This window comes from Danio aesculapii, chromosome 23 (assembly GCF_903798145.1).
Source record: "Danio aesculapii chromosome 23, fDanAes4.1, whole genome shotgun sequence".
NCBI classification, from domain to species: domain Eukaryota; kingdom Metazoa; phylum Chordata; class Actinopteri; order Cypriniformes; family Danionidae; genus Danio; species Danio aesculapii.
The window spans coordinates 30689469-30711329 of NC_079457.1; the positions used below are offsets into that span (position 1 = coordinate 30689469).

The following is a 21861-nucleotide window of genomic DNA, read 5'->3' on the forward strand; positions in this document are numbered from 1 at the left end:
AATAACATGTAGGTTAGTGTGTGCTCCATTAAGCCATTTTTGCTTCTGTCAGCTTTGCCTATAATTCAAGAATTAATGAATTACTTCAGCTCAGAACAATGTTTTGTGTCTATTTTTATGTTTTATGGCACATAGCCACAAAATAAAGCCATTTAGTCTACCTCAGTCTACCTCATTTAGTCTACCTTGCAAAGCAATGTTTGCAAGTTAAAAATGTTGAAATAATAAAAGGGCAGCCCAGAGTCCTGATGTAAACCTGATTGAAAAAAAATCTATGTAAACAAAGTCATAGCTATAAGAAACCACTAGTCAGTAAACTGCTTCGTTTTTGTGTTTTCTGCACAAAAATGGGAAAATCTTTTTTTTATTTAAGTGTCTTACTTAAAAAACAAAAACAGAAAAAAACAACAAACAAACATGTTCCGCTACAATGGTATGACCACAACTAAATTTGTAAAAAAAAGTATCAAATCAACATTACATTATTTCAGTGGAAAAAAAACCCATTGTTCTCTAATTTTAATTTCCATTGTATTATGTGTAATGCATTTTCAAGCACAGGGGTATGATAACATCTAAAAAGCTACTGATTATTAAAAATTCCTAAAATAGCTTGCGCCGCATCTCATCAGCTAAAATAAAGGCTTGATAATCCTGTTGAACTTGATGTGAAGCTGCATCATGGACTGACCCAGAGAGGAACTAGAGGGAGCTGGACTCCCTAATCATTTAATTCATGGTAATTAGTTGCAGATTTAGGGGATTAAAATGCCATACAATGTGTCAAAGTATAAGGCCTGTCCAGTGTCTGTGCCAGAGTCCATTATCAGCAAAGCGTTCAGTTCTGCTTCAGAGGCCTGCGGTCTTTGATCAACAGTAAGCAGATTTGCATGAGCCACAAACATTATTTGCATATAAGCATTTCTTTAAAACTGTCCATTATAAAAGGAACAGATCAAAACTGAATTTAAACAATTTTTTAGCTTGCGTGGTTGGAAATAATTCACAAAAACAAAAAATCTAGAACTTGTCTATTTGTCTGTATACTTGTCATTTGTCACAGCAATTAAATCATATTTTGATGAAAACAAAATCTAGCATTTCTTTATTTTTGTAAATTTACAATAAAGACACAATAAAATAAATGTACTGCTTTCTGTGTCATTATTTCATGACCATTATTATTACCTTAAATAAATAAAAACAACTTAACTTTCATTACTAAAATCCTTTAAATTCATACAAATTAACTGCATTCGTATGACATTCTTTATAGTAATGAGATGTAAATGACAACTGACACTTAAAATTTAATACAAAGCATCACTTTCAGGCAGAAATCTTGTTGGTTATTCTTCAGGACAAGGGGAAATTATGAAGTAACAGACATAAATATTAATTTATCTGCCATGTTTTTGCATTATTGTTTTTATTTTTTTAACAGAACAAATTGGTAAAACACATCCAATTAAATTCTCTATAAATAATAACAATAATAAATAAAGAAATAATAACAATAAATAAATAAATAAATAAATAAATAAATAAATAAATAAATAAATAAATAAATTGTTATCATTATTGATAGTAATAATCAAATTAACCTGGAACCTGCCTGGATTTTGCCAACCCAAATAGAAAAGCTTGCCAAATCCACATGCAGAGGTGTAAATGCAAAAATTTGGTATCATTTTAAAGAAAACCCTTTGAATTTTTATAAAGCACTGTTGGAAGTGATTAAAATAATTGTTTATGTTGTCTACGTTATAATAAACCTCTCCAAAAAAAGGCGTTTTTTTTGTAAACATAAATTTGAAAGTGTACCTTTTAGGTTCTGTGTGGTCTAGGTTGCTGTAATTAATTTTGTTGGTTTCCTGCACATGTCAGTATTCATAGGAAAAAAGAAACATGTCTCAATCATAATCTATTCAAAAGTTATTCTATTCCAACTGATGAGAGAACAGAACCACTTATGGGGGTATTGGGTCAGTACGGACCTTTAAAATTTAAAGAATGCGAAAGTAAATGATGTCACAGACCCAGTACCGGAGTTTATCGTAATAGTACGATTGAACTATATTCATAATAAAGTTAACAATTTGTTTTTATTATTATTAGTAGTAGTAATCAAATCTAATATTTATGATTTTTAGACTAAGCAATTAACCATGGAGCTTTCATTTTGGCAAAAACCTTAACAAAATCTCTGGAAAGATGTTTGACACATTTATTGTCAAACACATGCTACAAGCTACTTGTACTATCGCTATACTTGAAAAGACTAAGTACATGAGATTCTTTAACTATGAACTGAGCCACCCTAATGTGCAAATAAATCGTGATATTCACGCGTAAATAGACACATAAATATTTTTAGTTTACTCGCTTCATTTGCGTGTCAAATTCGTTTAATCGTGTGTGAATTTCGCTTCACAATAGATGCAGATTTGCATCATCCGCAGGGCTTCTGTCTGCCTGGTGACTCTAGCTTTGTTGCTAAATGGTTAAAATGGTTTTTAATGGAGAGAGTAGAGGTGCTTTATGTGCTTTAGGAAGGCTGAAAAACAACATAGATTCGTTCGGGGCCTCTGTCTTGAGTCCACTAGATCCTTTCAGAAGTTAGTTCATAAACTCCTCCAGAAACTATACCTGGATGATGGAGGCTTTCAGTGGTGCTTCAGACTGAGCCGAGCCCAGTTTGAGGAGCTGTTGTCTGGTGTCAGTAGGAGGATTTCACCTCGGGGCACCAACAACAGGCACTACGCCAAAATCACGCCCAAACTACAGTAAGCTCCAAACTACAGTAAGATTGGTTAACGCAGCGCGAATGTCCGCTGAAGTTTAGATGTCTATTTGCATGTAAATCACTTGCGCTTGACACTTCCTCCGCGTCTAGTGTGAATGCACCATAAGACACAGATAATGCTTCTCACATCAAAAGATACCGGTGCTTCGCTTTAGATAACATATTTATTTTATTAGAATGCAGTCTTTCAGATATGATACCCCATTTCATAACCCGGGGAACAGTCAAATGATAAGATTCACTTGAACGTAGGGCATACTGGCTTTTAAGCTTATGAAGAAGGGAACATAGGTATGAAGGCACCAGTACCCAGTTTGCACTGCATGTGTGTATAAAGAAAAGACTGTAAAATTGATATTTAATTCATAACTGCTGGAATCACCACAGCTGAATAGTGTCAGTACAATTATATACGTGGATGCTTCAAACACACAACAGAAGTCTCGGTATTTGGATATTAAATCCGGTTTATTTTGTACAGTAGCACAATGGATGTCCATACAGCATTGTATATTAACTGCAAGTAGACGTGCAGAAACACAGCAAAGCTAAACATGTTTGTACTAAGAACTTTGTGACACCATTTGTGCCTGACTCATCGTTGCAGAAAGGCTTGAATAAACACCAGGAATGCATCAAATAATCTTACTTGGTATTTTTGACTAATAAACTGAATCTCTGCATCTCTTTCACTGACTGCTGTTCATCTGACGCTATGCAGCATGAGAAACAGCCATGTGGGAACTTTGGGCGGGGAGAACCAGCTCATTTGCATTTAAAGGCACAGGCAACAAAACTACAATGTAATCTTACTCCAAAATTCACACATTCACTGGGCACTTTATAGACACATTCACCAAAGACTTATCTTACATTTTGTAAAAGGGGTAAAACAGGAGGTCGCCACAGCAGAATGAACTATATGTTCTACGCAGCGGATGCCCTACCAGCTGCAACCCATTACTGGGAAACACTCATACACTCTCACAATCACACACACACACACTCATACACAATGACCAATTTAGCTTATTAAATTCACTCATAGCACATGTCTTTGGATTGTGGAGTAAATTGGAACACCCAGACGAAACCCATGCAAACACAGGAAGAACATGCAAACTCCACAGAGAAACACCAACTTGCTGTGAGGCGATAGAAAATGAGTGTTGGGTTAGGGGTAGGGTGATAGGGTACAATATAAAACAATAAAGAACTATGAAATGTCCCCACAAATCCAAAAATTAAAATGTGTGTGTGTGTGTGTGTTCTTACTGCTCCTAATATGTGTGTGCACACGGTGTTAAATGCAGAAGATGAATGCAGAGAATGGGTCACTATACTTGACAGTCTTGTCACTCCTTTACTTTCACATGTATACGTAAGCACATATACTGTACATCAGACAATAAAAGTGCATTGCATTAAGTTCTCATAAAGTTCATTGCGGTCATCGAGTTATGGTCTGTCATGTGGCCGATATGTCATGATATAAAAGGCAAGGTGCTATGAAAAGGCTATTAATAAATGATTGGACATGACTCAACAACAAATGCTATACACTCTTCTGCAGTCCTCATGTTCATTGAACTTTTGCATATATACAGTATATACATATCAAAAAATTATTATCTACCATGCAAAGTTTTTTATTTTATTTTCAAATATATCCCAAATGAGGTTTTACAGAGCAAGAATTTTTTCACAGTATTTGCTATATTTTTTCTTCTGAAAAACGTCTCATTTGTTTCATTTCAGCTAGAATAAAAGCAGTTTTAAATTTTTTAAAACCCATTTTAAGGTCAATATTATTAGCCCTCTAAACCAATATTTTTTCGATTGTCTACAGAACAAATTATACAATGATTTTTCTAATTACCTTAACCTGCCTGATTGACCTAATTACGCCTTTAAATCACACTTTATACTGAATAGTAGTCATTTAAAAAACATCTAGTAAATAATGTCATCATGTACTATCATCATGGCAAAGATAAAATACATCAGTTATTAGAAATTAGCTATTAAAAATATTATGTTTAGAAATCTGTTAAACAGAAACTTGGGAAAAAACATACAGGGGGGCTAATAATTTAGGAGGACTAATAATTCTGACATGAACTGTATATAGAGTGCTCAGCATAAATGAGAACACTCCTGGTTGTTTGTGTATACGATCACATCGGTGCTCTTTAATTAGTCACTAGGTGTTATAAGTCAGTGAAAAAAAAGCAAAAGGCATCCTGGGTACAGACTTTAAAACTGTATAAAGTGCTCAGGATATACAAATACACCCCTCACAAATCTATCTTTTAAATTCATATTTTTAATAGGAAGCTATACAATATTATATTTGTGCATATACATTAGATTAGTCAGTACTGAAGACAAATCTGAAGCTTATCTAACAAAATAACTTACGATAATGCTCCAAAAACTAGTACACCCAAATTTATTTGTTATAGAAAAATATTAACTACAAATTTTAAAAAGAGGAAGAATCAAGAGAAGCAAAGGAATTGAAAAATTTAGTAGGTAGGTAGGTTAATTTTGTAGGAAGTAATTATTTTTGCAATATTTAGCTTGAATTTAATTGTATTATCTTTCATTTTCTAAATCTATTTGGTGACTAAAATATTAATTTAATAAATATATCTGTTTAATAAATCTTTTTTTTTTTCAAAGACACCAAAATGCATTGCCTATATTCGCTGAGAACTTGAGAAAAATATTTATTTATTTATTCCAACAACAAATTGTTGCATATGAAGCAACAAGAGAAAGTCTACAGTGTGCAGAACTGCATTCCAGATTAAGGTGGGAGGAGCTATGACACTTGACTGACAGAAATTAAGGTCCAGCGGTGTTATGAGGTTTAGGCCCCGTTTACACTAATACGTTTTAGTTTTAAAACTATATTCACTGAGTTTAAAAACGCATACGTTTTGCTACAGTTACGCCATCCGTAACTGGAGTTTTCCACACGTCGCTGGAGTTTTCGAGCGCCGAAAACCGAGCGTTTTGGAAATGCTGAAGAGGCCGTTTACATTTTAAAATGCTGCTGCTCCATGTCAGTGTGGATGGGGGAAATGGAGACATCTGAAAACGGAGTTGTGGCTGATCTGATTGGGGCTTTTACCTCAATATTAAGTAGCCCACACACAGTTTAGTCTTGCATCCTCTCCTTGTAACTTCAGACTTTGCAAGTTTGATATGAAAAACAAATTCCTGAGGTCAAGTCGGGTAAATCTTCAGGAACAGTGTACCTTATAACCTCATTCACATCACCCTGGCTATGCTGTTTCACTTTCTTAACAATAAAATGAAATCATGGTATGAGGAACTGCCTATCTTCATTTTGATATTACCTTAACATACACCAAAATTGTTGAGGTGTCGTCTAGCTACGCATTTATATGATCGTCATCTTCACTGTATGCATATTTATAACAAAAAGGAGCCTATAACATAACTGTCCCATTTCATTTTCATTGAAAACACGAAACATACCCTGTCTCTTTCAATGAAAATCAGTTTAAATAATCAATAATGGCCTTTATAAAAGTATAATATACAATGACTTTATACAATATAGGAAATAAAGGCAAGCAATCAGTCAATATACAGAATGTACATGGTTACATTAATTATTAACTTATTTTTGCGCTCAGCCAAAACACGTTACCTGAGAACAAGTAGATTCAAATGACCAAAGTCAGGGAATATGTCGTTAGATAAAGAAAACAATATGAATTAAATATCACGTTTAACAAATATAGTGAGAATGGATCCAGTGGTAGATTATTGATGAACAGTCCGACGAGCACAGCTCTCTGGGTAGATATGCTGCAGCGCATGCCAGAGTGGGTGTGTGGTCATGTGATGTGCATTTTCAGTGGTGTGGTGTAGACGGAGAGTTGTTCAGAAACACTGGATGAAACGCCAGTGTGGATGCGGATCGTTTTCATTCTACAACATACTAGTGTAAACGGGGCCTTAGTTACAAGCTCTTTATAATACTTCTCAATAGATAAATCTTTGTAAAACCCACAGAGAAATTCAAAGAGTTACCATTTATAGAAGAAAATTTTCAATTTCTGCAGATTCTAATGTAAATATTCAAGTTTCTTTTTCTATTGATAAATTGTGACATAAGCAGTTTTCGTTATAGTCAGATAACAGAATAATAGTAATATAGACAGACAAATAATATAGTAAGATTAAAGAAAAGGATTACTAACCACCACAATGTAGCGAGGTCTGTACTGAATGGTGCCGAACAGGCCCAGGATGACCACTAGGATGTGGAAAAAGTTGGCAAGGATGGGAGCCCACTGATACCCCAAGAAATCGAAGACCTGCCTCTCTAACGCCACCATCTGAAAAAGAGAGAAAGATCATTCAGATGAAGGAGGAAAGTTTAAAGCATGCAGAGACAACTAATTTGCATGATCATATTTTCCCCTTTAGTCTTTGATCATTCTGGTTGGAGGACTATCAAAGGATTTCTGGCACCAGAGACCTCTTTATGTGTCAAACTGAAAACCGCAAAACACTCTCTTGCAGGAACAGAACATCAGTAATGAATCTTTCACATTCAAATCATCTGGGAAATAATGACAGCGCAGTAACATCTGGAGTGCAACATTACACACCTTTCACGTGCACAAAATCTGAAGAGAACTTAATTTTTATTGTCACACATTCAGAGTTAGCGGAAAATATCTGATTAGTTATTCATTTAATCTGCATCCTACAGACTTTTTAATGTACACAGAATTTTTGAAAGTTGTTTAGCACCACCTTTAGACTAATTTGAGATGCACAAAGACAACCAATGATAAACTTCTTTAAATATTCATATCCAGACTGTGCATTCAGTTTAGTTTCAGACTTCAAGCATGCTTAGCACACAGTCAGTGCCATTTACTAACAGTGCAAATAACAATAAAAAGATTTACGCCAAGAAAGTTTACAGCAAATAATAATATTAATAATAGAGAAAGTATAAGGGGGTGGCACGGTGGATCAGTGGTTAGCACTGTCGCCTCAAAGCAAGAAGGCTGCTGGTTCAAGTCCCGGCTGGGTCAGTTGACATTTCTGTGTAGTTTGCATGTTCTCCCCGTGTTTGTATGGGTTTCCTCCGGGTGCTTTGGTTTTCACCACAGTCCAAAGACATGCGGTACAGGTGAATTCAATTCACCTTTATTTGTATAGCGCTTATACAATGTAGATTGTGTCAAAGCAGCTTCACATAAAAGGTCACAGTAAATAGGAACAGTGTAGTTCAGTTTGTAGTGTTTAAGTTCAGTTCAGCTCAGTTCAGTGTGGTTTGAAATCACCACTGAGAGCCCAAACACTGAAGAGCAAAACCAACGATGCGCAGCTCTACAGATCCCGAACCATGCAAGCTAGTGGCGACAGCGGAGAGGGAAAAAAAAAACTTCACTAATGAGCTGAATAAATTGAATAAACAAAATTGGCCGTGGTGTATGTGTGTGAATGTGAGTGTGTTTCCCAACACTGGGTTACAGCTGGAAGGGCATCCGCTGTGTAAAACATGCTGGATAAGTTGGCAGCTCATTCCGTTGTGGGGACCCCTAATAAATAAAGGGACTAAGCCAAAGGAAAATGACTGAATAAATGAATGATAGACAGCATATCACCATAAATGAGCACACTCCATTTTGAAAATGAATATTTTTATCCATTTCTAAGTGATTATATGTAATGTATATATATATATATATATATATATATATGTATATATATATATATGTATATGTATATATATATATGTATATATATATATATATATATGTATATATATATATATATATATATATATATATATATATATATATATATATATATATATATATATATATATATATATATACATACATACATACATACATACATACATACATACATAGATACATACATACATGCATACATACATTACATATATATATATATATACATACATTACATATATATAGATTGTGGTGTATTTGAACCAGCATTTAAATAAATCAAAACAGATTTATTAAGAAGATATATTTATTTTAATAATATTTTAGTCACCGAACATCTTTAGAAACACAAAGATACTACTTTTTTTGTTTTTTATGTTTGTTTAAAAAATGTTTAATATATTTAATATAATATTTAATGTAAGTTCCAGATTTGGCTTCAGTACTGACTAAATGTATATGCACAAATATAATATTGTAAAGCATCCTATTAAAATATTAATATAAAAGATAGATTTGTGTTTGGTGTACTCATACTGTATATGTACATGCTTAGCACTATATTCATGAAAAATTTTAGCAGATTTTTCTATCCTTAATAAACTGACAGGTAAGAAAGAAAAGTAAATATGAAAAGACAGATTGTTTTTTCATTAGTTATTTTCAATTTCATTGTTTTTTCATTTTACAGTAAAATTGCAAGTGTTTCTGCACATTTCAGTACACCGTAAAAATAATTTCACTACATGAACTTACTATATGGTTATGTTTATTATAATTTTTAGATTCAGGGTTAGTTGCATGTAACCATGCATAATCAGACCCCCTAGTTTTTCGTGATTCCGTGATCGCTGCATTCAACACAAAATCAACTAATTCGCAAATTTTAGCGATCCTGCAAAATTCTTAATTAAACGCAAAATAATCTCAAACAGATATTATAACAAATAATCTCATAAAACATCAAATACCAAACCATATAATCAAATTAGATTTATTTCAGTTTGTAATTTATTGTTTTACATGACTTATAGACGTTGCATTATAGACGTTGCACGTTGTGATGTATTTGAGTGTCTTACGAAAAATGACGTCTCCCCTTCGCCATGACTGCAATGAAGCGCAAGTGATTTACATGTGAAGACAAAAGATTGGATTAGGCATCCAATATATATATATATATATATATATATATATATATATATATATATATATATATATATATATATATATATATATATTACCACCACAAAATCATTTTTATTAATTAAATTTTATACATTTTCAATCATTTTTAAATGATTAGCAAAAAAAACAACATAAATCACAAAATAAATCGTGAAAAACTAGGGGGTCTGGCATAATGCATTGTTATAACTAAGGAAACCACATTTAAAAAGTGAACCATGACATTTTTTTTTATGGTAAAGTTACACCAAATCCCTCGTCCTTTATTCCAACTTTATACAGTACATTGTCAGTCATTTTTGCCTTACTGAACACTGTTAATACATAAAAAATATTATTAACTTGTTAAAATACTGCACAAAACCTTCCTGCAACATTCTGGGAACATTCTTTAATGGCTATAAAAACAAAACCTAAAGAAAAATTGTCCTAAAAAGTAAAAAGAAAAAAAAATCTAAAGTGAATGATACTTGAATGTGAACATTTTGTGCTCATCATGTGCTATGTTAGTAATTAACAATATAACCCTTGCGAACCAACAAACAATTACTTTTAAATAAGAGAAAACCAACAATAATAGTGAAACCTCATTTTAAGAGATTCAGAAGAGCAATACTTGATTCACAAGCTCAGTAATAAATCATGCTTTTGCATTAATGACTGTCTCCTAAGAGAACTCTCTTTACCTGGTGCTAAAGCAGAGCCTCTGAACGAGACCGAAACACTTGTTTTATCACCAAGCGTCTCAAAGTGGCTCTTTAAACTGCTCACACGTCAGACAGCTTGTTTTATCATCCTAGCATGCATTTACTCAAGAGTGTATTTACATAGTGCACTAATCTGCGCAGCACAATGGTGGCGAGGTGCAGAGAGAGAGACGTGCTGAAACATGACATTTAATGAGAATGAATGGAGGTGTGCTCGACTGCTGCCTGCTGTGAGATGATGAAAGAGGAGAAGAGGTGGAACTGCTAGCAAAAGCAACAAATGCTGCGAGAAATTGTGATGAAATGGAAACGGTGTTGAGATAATTAAACCAGCCTGTTTTACATGTTCACGGAGCTGCACTGAGAATGTGTAAGGTATAAGAGTCATAAATGCCAATTAAATGTCAAACAGAAGGGATTGAGAATAAAATACTGCTGATCTCATTCACTGTATAATAAAATGTTGACTCAACTTAAAATTGTAAGGCAACTTTCTGCACAGTTTTTTTTTTGTTTTTGTTTTTGTTTTTGAGTTGACTAAACTTTTAACCCGGGTACTGCACTTGGCTCGATTTAAGTTGACTCAACTTAAGTTGCTTTACAATTTTAAGCTGAGTTAACTTTTTAACAGTGTTCTACCAGTGCAAAGTGAACACCTAAAAGGTTTTTTATTGCTGTTGAGCAGTATAGAGTCCACATCAATATACTCGGATTGTAGGACTCACACAGTGCTCCCTGCTGGCCTCACTAACACCACTTCTGGCAGCAACCTAGCTTTCCCATGTTGGTCTTCCATATAGGTACTGACCGGGCGCAGCCCCGCTTCGCTTCAGTGGGTGACCATTTGAAAGTTGCAGAGAGCTAGCTGCCAACTAAAGACACTAAACACTAAACATGCTAACACTAATTAAAACCCATTTATTTTGCCATTTGAAGGATTTCTTATCTTTATGAATGTTAAGGACATGCGTTGAAATCATTCGTAATGCTTGTTAAAACGCAAATTCAACCAGCAAGTACATAAAAAATAAATAAAAAAACCAGCCAAAGTGGTGCAGAATGATCAAAACAGACACAGAGGCCTGAGACACCATTCGGAATAAGCAATTTAATAAATAAACCCGAAAGCCTTGGATTCTGCATTTAGAAACTTGTCCGCTTCTATTTACTTCCCGTCTGTCCTGCTGACATTTCGGAGCTAAATGCCAAGAAACACAGCATCCAGTCTGACAAAGACCAGCACCCCATACAAGCGGTGGTGCCAGGGGATTGTGGGACTGTGGCACATCACAGAGCTGGCAGACGCAATTAAGCATCTGCCATGATGGCTTGATCAGAGCTGAACATCTTGGACAATGTGTGAAACAGACAGCAGGAGTAGATGACACACACACACGCACACACACACACACACACACACACACACACACACACACACACGCACACACACACACACGATGTGACAGGAAAAGAACGGGAGTGGGTGATGGATGAGGAGAGAATGAGCACAGATGAGTGGAAGAAAAGGGAAAACAATGAGGGAGATGAAGTGATGAGGAAACAGACGGGTGCGGACACAATTGAAAGCAAGTGATAAATGACAAAGGGAGAGAATAAAGAAGATGAGTAGTGAAAAGACTGATTAAATGGACGTTTGTCTCCTTAAAATCAGTGACTTCATGTGGAAAGTGATGACATGTTGAGTAAAATTCATTTATTTTCTTTCAGCTTAGTCCCTTATTCATCAAGGGTCGCCACAGCGGAATGAACCACCAACTATTCTAGCATATGTTTTATGCAGCAGATGTCCTTCCAGGCTCAACCTAGTACTGGGAAACACTCATTGACACATCCTCCTACTCTATGGCCAATTTCGTTTACCCAATTCACCTATAGTGCATGTCTTTGGACTGTGGGGGAAACTACGCAAACATGGGGAGACCATGCAAACTCTACACAGAAATGCCAACTGGCCCACCAGGGACTCGAACCAGTGACCATCTTGGTGTAAGGCGACAGTGCTAACCACTGAGCTACCGTGCTGCCGTGTTGTAAAATGTATACTGTAAATATGTAGCAGTTCTGTTTAATCGGTGATAAAAAAAATACTAGCATAGACTGCAAAAATAAATAGTTTTAATGTCTTTCACAACAAAGAATTGGGGTCTCGTCCAGGATACTGCAGCACATTCTTCTACCAAATAGTTTTTCAGCCATTCAAAAAAATAAAACATTACTAATGTAACATGTAGAACTTCTATTTAATCAATAGTAGAGGAAAAATACTAGCAATGAATGAACGAATGAAGATTAGAATTTTAGAGATTAGATCATTAGAATCAGTGACTGCATGAGGAAAGTTCATAGAAACAAAAGACCTATCGCCACTGTACAAATAAAGGTGCCAGAAAGAAACAGAAAGTTTTTTTTGTTTGTTTGTTTTTTTAAAGGGATGCCATGAAAGAACAGTTCCTCAAAAGCTACTAGCTCTTCACAGACCCATTTTTGCATTGATATATCTCTTGTTCAAATACACTATGAACAGTGGCTATGCTAATTATTTTCTTTGTTCTTTATTTCCGCCTGGAGGTATCCCAAGTCCTCTAAAGATTGTGCAGCGCCACTGATGTGATCCAAGACCTGAGGAGAGATGATGCAAACCATAGAGGACTTCTAGAGGTATCCATAATCCTAGACCAGGCCGTATCCTGAGCAGATGGTGTGGCGTTCATGAATGAGTGGAGAGCATGAGACTGAGTACTGAAAGACACAAGTGACAGACGAGTCTCCCAACTGATCATGTGGGCCAGTCTGAACACCCACTGATGAACTGAGCCTGGTTTCTCTTGAGTTTTTTTTCCTTCACTTTTGTTAATTGGTGAAGTTTGTTCCTCGCCACTGTTTTGCTTGGTTTGAGACTTGTGGAGCTGCGCACTGATGGATTTGCTCTTCAGTGTTTAGACTTTCAGCAGTGAAAATTAAACTAAACTGAACTAAACTGAACTTAACTCTGAAAACTGGACTGACACAGTTTCAATTTACTAGAACTTCTATGTTAAGCTGCTTTGACACAATCTAAGCACTTTAGAAATAAAGATGAATTGAGGCAACTGAATTCATAGCGCAAGAAACTTTAACAAACTAAAATAACCTTTTCCATGATTAAGGAATTTTTGTGAGATCAAAAAGGTCCATGTATGTTAAAGGTTCTTCATGGAACCATCAATGTCAATAAACCATTATTTTAAACTTTGTTTACATTTAGTAATCAGCACAAATGAAAAAAAAAAACATTGAACCTGCCTTAAAATGCCAAGAAAATACACTATTTCTCCAAAAGCTACATTTAATTTCATGTCAACTGGTTTCCACTATTGCTCTACTTAAATTTAAACCAGAGAAGTACTGAATATTGACTACAATCCAACCAGTTTTGCCAACCTAGTGACAAATCTAGCAACCTTTTTTTGGTGTTACTGGAGAATTTTATAGACTCTCATGTGCCTGTACTGTACCATTCCTATTCTTTTCAACGAGCTGCGGGTGATGCGTCAGCCCCTCCCCGTCCCAGAGCATTCACAAGTGTCCCAGTCCTCGTATAGCAGTCTCTTATACCTGCAGCCTGAGAGCAGATTGTTCCTCTGGACACCAACAGCAAATAATTAGAAACCGCGAGCGTGAGATTTTTTTCTTGCAACGAAACAGTCAAACCGATATGCATTTCCTTTCTTTTAAAATTAACTATTTATTTCTCAGAGTTTATTACGTCTGAGAGACTACTGCAAATTCATTATACATCTATACTGATATACTGTATTCAAACAGCAGTACATTTAATTAAATTGACATGCATCTATAAAGAGTAGTGCAAATATAAACTCCTTTATTAACCATAGACTGTGAACAAAAACTGCTGGACACGATGACGTTAGTAATATTAAAATTGACAAATGATGAAATCTAGCGACCTTTAGGCACAATCCCAATTCTATTTTTGAACCCCTTCCCCTTGGCCCTTCAATCAGAGTGTGAAGGGGAAGGGCTTCAAAATTTACCCCTAAAAAATGGGACTGCACAACACTACAGCACCTGCAAATGTCATCATATGTCATCGCGATCTTTTGCTTCATATGAGATCAGATGATCGCGACCTGCTGTAGTCATTCCAGTTGTGTTATTTTATTGGTATTTATCTTCAGGAAATCACTGAAGGCAACGATATCATGTTATCATAATGATATAATGTGGCAATAAGCTTGTAACTGTACTGTGCATTTACACAGTGGCCATATTCATCTATGTAAACACACGAAAACAACATTAACATTATAGCAGACACTGTAAAAGCTCATTCCCAGCCACTAGACTTTCTGACAGGGTATTTGAGTGTCATCAAGTGTCAGAATGTTGTGGGACTGCTATACAGGAGTTATTATTATAGATTATAGATAGTGAGTTTAGCCGTTTTTGTTTTAGCTGGGTTTTTTTTTTAAACATGACAGTAAAACACATACTCTGTTATGAATGTATTAAAACATATGCTTGTTTGTTGTAAAAATTTCTAATAATGACAAATAAAAAAAATTTGTGGATCTCCTGACTTGCAGACATGCTGCCGTTGTGGCTGGTGTATTCTGGGAAATTTTCTAGCCTTTCCCCTTAGCCCTATGCCTTCAAGCTAAAGAGAATTGGGACACCCCTACGCCTTCACAGGAACGCGCAAAACGAGGGTTAGGGGTAAGGGGAAGGGCTAAAGGGTAGAATTGGGATTGGGCCTTAGCGGCTTTGAGCAAAGCTTAGTGTTTTTTCATTGAAATAAGTTGGCAACACTGAATCCAACTTCAGGACTCACAAGCTAATGGCGACCAATTTCTAGCAGAAAAAAGAGAGGCCAAATAACCTTTAATGACGCACAAGAGGATAAAATAAAACATACACACACACACACAAAATCAGATGAGCAGAAATCATTGTTTGAGTAGCCTGTCATTGGTCAGTGCTGGAATTAGGCAGATCAGACATGTTGGCAGGTGTTGTTATTGTGCTTGTTGAGTTTTGGCTTCAGTGTTTGAATGTCATTTCTGTCCCGGCTGCACAGAAAAGAGTGTGTTGGACTGGGTTTTGGGGTTGTCTTGGTGTATGAGCTGATTAATAGGAGAAAATGTGGTCAGGTCTGCTGGGACTGAGGGTACAGAATAGATCTCAAACTAATTGAGTCGTCAGACTGAAGATATTCAGGCAGGGCTTTTTTTTTTCTTTTCACTGCAAAATCAAGATATGAAGACGCTAATGACAGTGAGTCCACAGACCTAAAGGATCAATTCACCGATATTCATCCAGCTTTGTATTGTGTATGTAAATGAAACTTTTTATGAGAGTAGTTTTTTTTAAACTACTTTAGGAGAGTATAAATGGACAAAAATAATGGGCAGTCCTAAATTTAGGATTCCAAAAGGTAAGCTCTAAAAATATTCCACAAAGCTTTTTAGAGGTAAATATTCACTCACCGGCCACTTTATTAGATGCACCTTACTAGTAGCGGATTGGACCCCTTTTGAACTGATTAAGAAGATTCAACAAGGTACTAAAAATATTCCTCAGAGATCTTGGTCCATATTGACATGATAGCATCATGCAGTTGCTGCAGATTTGTCGGCTGCACATCCATGATGCGAATATCCCATTCCACCACATCCCAAAGGTGCTCTATTGGATTAAAATTTAGTGACTGTGGAGACCAGTCTGAGATGATTTGTGCTTTATGACAGAGTGCACAGGTACACAGTGGTCATAAAGGGATGGACATGGTCAGCAAATACTCAGGTAGGCTGTGGCGTTGACATGATGCTCAATTGCTACTAATAGGCCCGAAGTATGCCAGAAAATATCCTCCACACCAGGGGTCAGAAACCTTTTTTCAACAAAGAGCCATTTCTGATTTTTATTTTCTTAAAGAGCCATGTGACACACATATATATATATATATATATATATATATATATATATATATATACACATATATATATATATATATATATATATATATATATATATATATATATATATATATATATATATATATATATATATATATATATATATATATATATAAAATGTTGGTAGCATAATCTGATAGATAAATTGTCAGGACACCGGAACATGACGTTACTCAGTGGTTACAGTGAAAAAACCATGAAACATCACTATTCAGTTTACTAACACCACTGACATTCAGTTCACTTCACTATTATGTGCCAGGCGAAAATGACTCACTCCATCTAATCTTCAAGATAAGCCCAGTTACCTCTTTCGGCATGTTTTCTGGCTGAATTCAGATCGCTTTGGGTCTGTCTCCTGATTCATTTACGCAGTTTCATTCTCTCTTGATCAGGCTCATAATCAGGTTTAACGTACTAGTGTTTAAAATATATAAATGCTTGACTGCCTCTGGCATTTTGAAAACACGGTTATTATTTAGGTAGGCCACTGTGCCATTCTTCACTGTGCGCGAAACCATAATCACCAAGCAATGAGAGTAATTGTACATGTAAGCAAGCTGATTGGTCAAAAATGACCACCTTAATGTGTGCATGCACGCACGCACGCATGCACACAAAAAAAACAAACAAACATGCAGGTAACTAATTCAACACTCACCAGTTAATGCCGGATCAATTAAAATAAATACCGGAATGCAAAACACGAATATCTGACATTTCCTGGAGCAAAATCCAGCTCAAATAAGGCACTGCCGCAAACAGTTCATTTGCTTACTTAACACACAGGACTTATTCGCCATCTGTGAAGGGTTTCCTTTACCTCATGATCTTCAATAAGGCAAGCACAAGCAGAACTCGCAGCATTCAAACTGACTGCATCAAAACCAAGATGCCCCTGTCCAAACTCCCGTCCTGCCCCTGCTGTTTTTGTCCAGTTTGCACTTTATGCTGGAGCTTACACGCCTTCTTTAGGCTTTCGCTCGGCTGGTACTTGGTCACAAAGGCTGCATAGTGGGTATCAAAATGTCTCTTAACATTTGATTTTTTACCAGAGGAAATGCGTTTTGTTCAAATCAGACAGAGCAGAGCACCAGAGATTTCAATAAAAGCAAATGTTTCTGCCCACTCATTTTGAAACTTTCGATATTACTCAGGATTATATACCATAGAAGCGTATGTTTATTCACAGCGGCGCACACACGCATTGATAGCAACGTCAAGCTTTTATTTTTTTATTTTTTCTCCAAAAAAATTACAATAATGAGGGAACTGTAATTGTATTTTCAATAGGAAATTTCTAGTTATCTGACAGTTATTTATTTTTTTACTGAAAAATATTATTTAAGAGAGCCACGTATTTTGGTCAAAGAGCCACTTGTGGCTCGCAAGCCATAGGTTCCCGACCACCGCTCCACACCATTATCAGCCTGATCCGTTGATACAAGGCAGGTGGATCCATGCTTTCATGTTGTTGACACCAAATTCTGACCCTCCCATCCGAATGTCACTGCAGAAATCAAGACTCAGACGGGCAACATTTTCCAATCTTCTGTTGTCCAAATTTAGTGAGCCTGTGTAAATTGTAGCCTCGGTTTCCTGTTCTTAGCTGACAGAAGTGGCACTCGGTGTGATCTTTTGCTGCTGTAGCCCATCTGCCTCAAGGTTGGATGTGTTGTGCATTCAGAGATGCTCTTCTGCATACCTCAGTTGTAACAAGTGGTTATTTGAGTTACTCTTGCCTTTCTATCAGCTGGAACCAGTCTGGCCATTCTCCTCTGACCTCTGACATCAACAAGGCATTTGCGCCCACAGAATTGCCGCTCACTGGATATTTTCTCTTCTTCGGACCATTCTCTGTAAATCCTAGCGATGCTTGCGTGTAAAAAACCCAGTAGATCAGCAGTTTTTTAAATACTCAGACCAGCCTGTCTAGCACCATCCACCATGTCTCGTTCAAAGTCACTTAAATCACCTTTATTCCCCATTTTGATACTCTGTTTGAACTGCAGCAGATCATCTTGACCATGTCGACATGCCTAAATGTATTGAGTTGCTGCCATGTGATAGGCTGATTAGAAAATTACATTAACAAGCAGTTGGACAGGTGTACCTAACAAAGTGGCCGGTAAATGTAGATCAAGTTAAACATACCAATCCTGATACAGAGGACTGCAATTTATGACTGTAGTAAAGCATACATTTGACTTTGTTGTTAACACATCTAACCGACTTTAATTGCTGAACAGAAACATCTAGAAAGTGTGAGAAGTAATAAAAGGCGAGAGATGGCTTGTTTGCAGCAAACAGCTAATGATGAAGGAGGAGAAGGCTCTTTCACTTGTGGGACTCATTATCACGTGCAGGAATGGAGGAATGCTTTTAGAGGCTGAAAGATGAAGCGGAGGTTCCTGGCAAAGTATTCTGATCTCCATCATATCGCATTCACTCCCGCTCCTTAAACCAGCCATTTCCCCTAGATTAGCTTCAGCTAGTCCACAAATCAACTTGTGTAATGCACCTTTTTTGTCCCTGATCGATTACCACGAGGCCGTGCTCCGCTGCGGTAATCATCTGTTTAAATCGCAGCAAATCCCATAAAGTGTGTGTGTAATCCTTCAAATCATTCGGAGATGATGTTTGCGGGAGTGTTAACGAAGGTGGAGTTGGGAATAAAGTCCAATATAAGAACGTAAAAAAAGTTTTCCATCTCTCCAAAACCTAAGTAACAATAAAAAGAGTCATTGTTCACTGCTAATAAATCCGTACAGCTGCTTAGTAAACACAGGGGAGAAAAATCCTGTTATATAAGCTATTATAGGCCTACTTTGCGAAACAGTTTTCCATCTACAACAAATACTTTAACTGCTCAGCAAGCTACATTTCCTAGAAGCCTTTTTTGGCTAAATGGATACTTGTCAACAAGGATGCATTAAACTATTTAAAAGTCATCTCAAATACATTTATAATCTTACAAAAGACTTCATTTCAAACTAGATGAGTAAAGTTTGATGTGAAACTTTAATTTAGAACTGACAAATCTTATTAAGTTACTTTAAAAAGGCAAAAGTTTTAATGTTGCCTTTAGAGAAAGTTACTAGCATTCATTTAGCATCCCTGCTTAACACAATGCTAAAGAATTGACATTGTTAAAGCATGAGTAAGCACGTTTTCCAACTTTTAAGGTCTCTGACTTGTTTTAACACATGGCTAACAGCCATTATAATTGAAAAATAGCATATTTGACACTATGCTAACATGAATTAACACAATAAAAAGAATTAACATGAACTCAGCATGTTTTTAGCATGTTAACATCTTATGTAGGCTACTGTATACGCCTATGTTAATACATGATAAGCAATTTGCAAACATTTGAACTCTAGTATGCTACATTTTAGATGGATGGAGTGAACATGTCTCTAGCATGATTTAACATATGGATAGCACATGTTTTAAACAAGTTAGCATGTTTAACATGACTAATATATTAATTTATGTTGTTAGTATTTTTAGCACATTTAAATTTTTGACATCTTTTAACATGTTCTATGCATGCTAGCATACCATATTTAGCATGTTTCTAACATATTTAACATTCATATTGCATGAATTGCCATGCAGCTATCTTGTTAGCATATTGCTAACATGAATTTGCATGTCTTTTTGTTTGGTCAACTGAAGAAACAATGTTCATAAACATTGCATTCAGAACTGTATCCTCGAAAAAAACATGTTACAGTTTCCACAAAAAAAAAAAAAATAAGCAGTACAATGGTTTTAAACAACAATAATAAACTCAGTTAAAAAGAATTTAATGAGATTTCTGCTGGATCATGTGACTCTGAGGTCTGTAGTTATGATCGCAGAAATAAAAGACATTTTAAAATGCATCACAATATATATATATTGTGTATATATAATATATTTTTTATGACATTTTATTTTATTTTACTTTATTTTAATCTAATAAATACCTTTATGACCTGAACACACTTTTAAAAAATATTTACTGCATCCAATATTTGAAATCTAATCAAAACAAATTTTTTTACAATGCTATCATGTAATTGCATATTGCTTCATTTGAATCCAGATGAAAAATATTTAAAAAGTGCATTAAAACATAGCCTACTGTGCAAACAAAGCTATTCAGAGAGACACGCATGCAAACACACCCCAGTGTTTGTGAATGATAGTGAGGGTGTGATTTCCAGAGCATGACCCGTGACGGCATCCATCTCTCCATGCAGTCCCTTCTCCCTCTTCCTCTGACCCACATCAGAGAGATCAACCAAACCCTTAGGGAGGTCAGCACTTTTTTTTGCCCCATCCTTTCTACTGATAAAGTGGTGGCTGTTTTCCATTCCTGATAACAAGACTGCTGTACAAACACCACATAGATGAAAGCTCAACCACAACACAGAAATAATTGCCTTTCCATGACCCTGCCTTTTGCCGTCATTTATTTTTTTCTTCTATAGCTGGAAATCCATCAATAGCACAAGAAACACGGTTGAGGAAAAAAAAAAACAGGTTACACTTTTATTTTAAAGGGCACCGATTTAACCCCTTTTTCAAGATTTAAGTCTTTTGTGTCTACAGAAGGTGTCTGTAAGGTTTCAGCTCAAAAAAACCCATTAGATTATTTATTATACCTTTTAGAATGTTGGAATTTTCTGCTCTGAACACTATGTGGCTGCTTTTGTGGCCTGTGCCTTTAATGCTAGTTCTCCCCGCCCACCATTTCTCTGTGCCTCAATCTCCACCTTGGCTGCGTCAGAAAAAGAGACAGACATAAAGGAAGCAGATCTTACGAAACGTTTTTGAGAAATACTACAGTAAGAAACTTCCCAATGATTATTTGATGTATTTGTTGTGGAGTTAATTCAAGCCTTTCTGCAATGATGAGTAACACACAATGCCGTTACAAAGTTCACACACATACACACGTGTACAAACGTGACAGGATACAGGTTGTTGGATATATTGCTGTATGGATATCCATTATGTTAATGTACAAAATAAACCTGATTTAACGTCCACAAACCGAGACTGAAGAGTCTTCTTTTATAATTGTACTATAAAAGAAGGTGATGAAGTAATTCATTACACACATGCACTGTTTTAAAAACGTTTTAAACTAGTAAAACTTACTCTTGATCACATTTAATGATGATTAATGATCACAGAGAGCTGAACAGATCTTTTAATCCCGGTTGCTTTGCGCACGCCCTCTCTTGTTGATATGATTGTACGCATTACTACAGAGACATGTTAATACGCGGCTGTCAATTAATTCGGTAGGAAGGGTAACCGCACTCCTATGTTACATTGCGGTCGCCTCAAAATGTGAGGGATTTAGATCCTTTTTTAATGCCATGAAATATTTAAAAAAAAGGATTTGT

At 35.8% G+C, this 21861-nt stretch overlaps 1 protein-coding gene across 1 annotated transcript in view; it reads right to left on the reverse strand.

Moving 5' to 3' along the window:
• Window positions 1–21861, reverse strand: part of nkain4 (sodium/potassium transporting ATPase interacting 4) — a 130376-nt gene that overhangs the window by 75860 nt on the left and 32655 nt on the right. The window contains exon 2 of the mRNA XM_056448772.1: window positions 7048–7185. Coding sequence (XP_056304747.1) covers window positions 7048–7185 — 138 coding nt within the window. The remainder of the gene's footprint in view (window positions 1–7047; window positions 7186–21861) is intronic.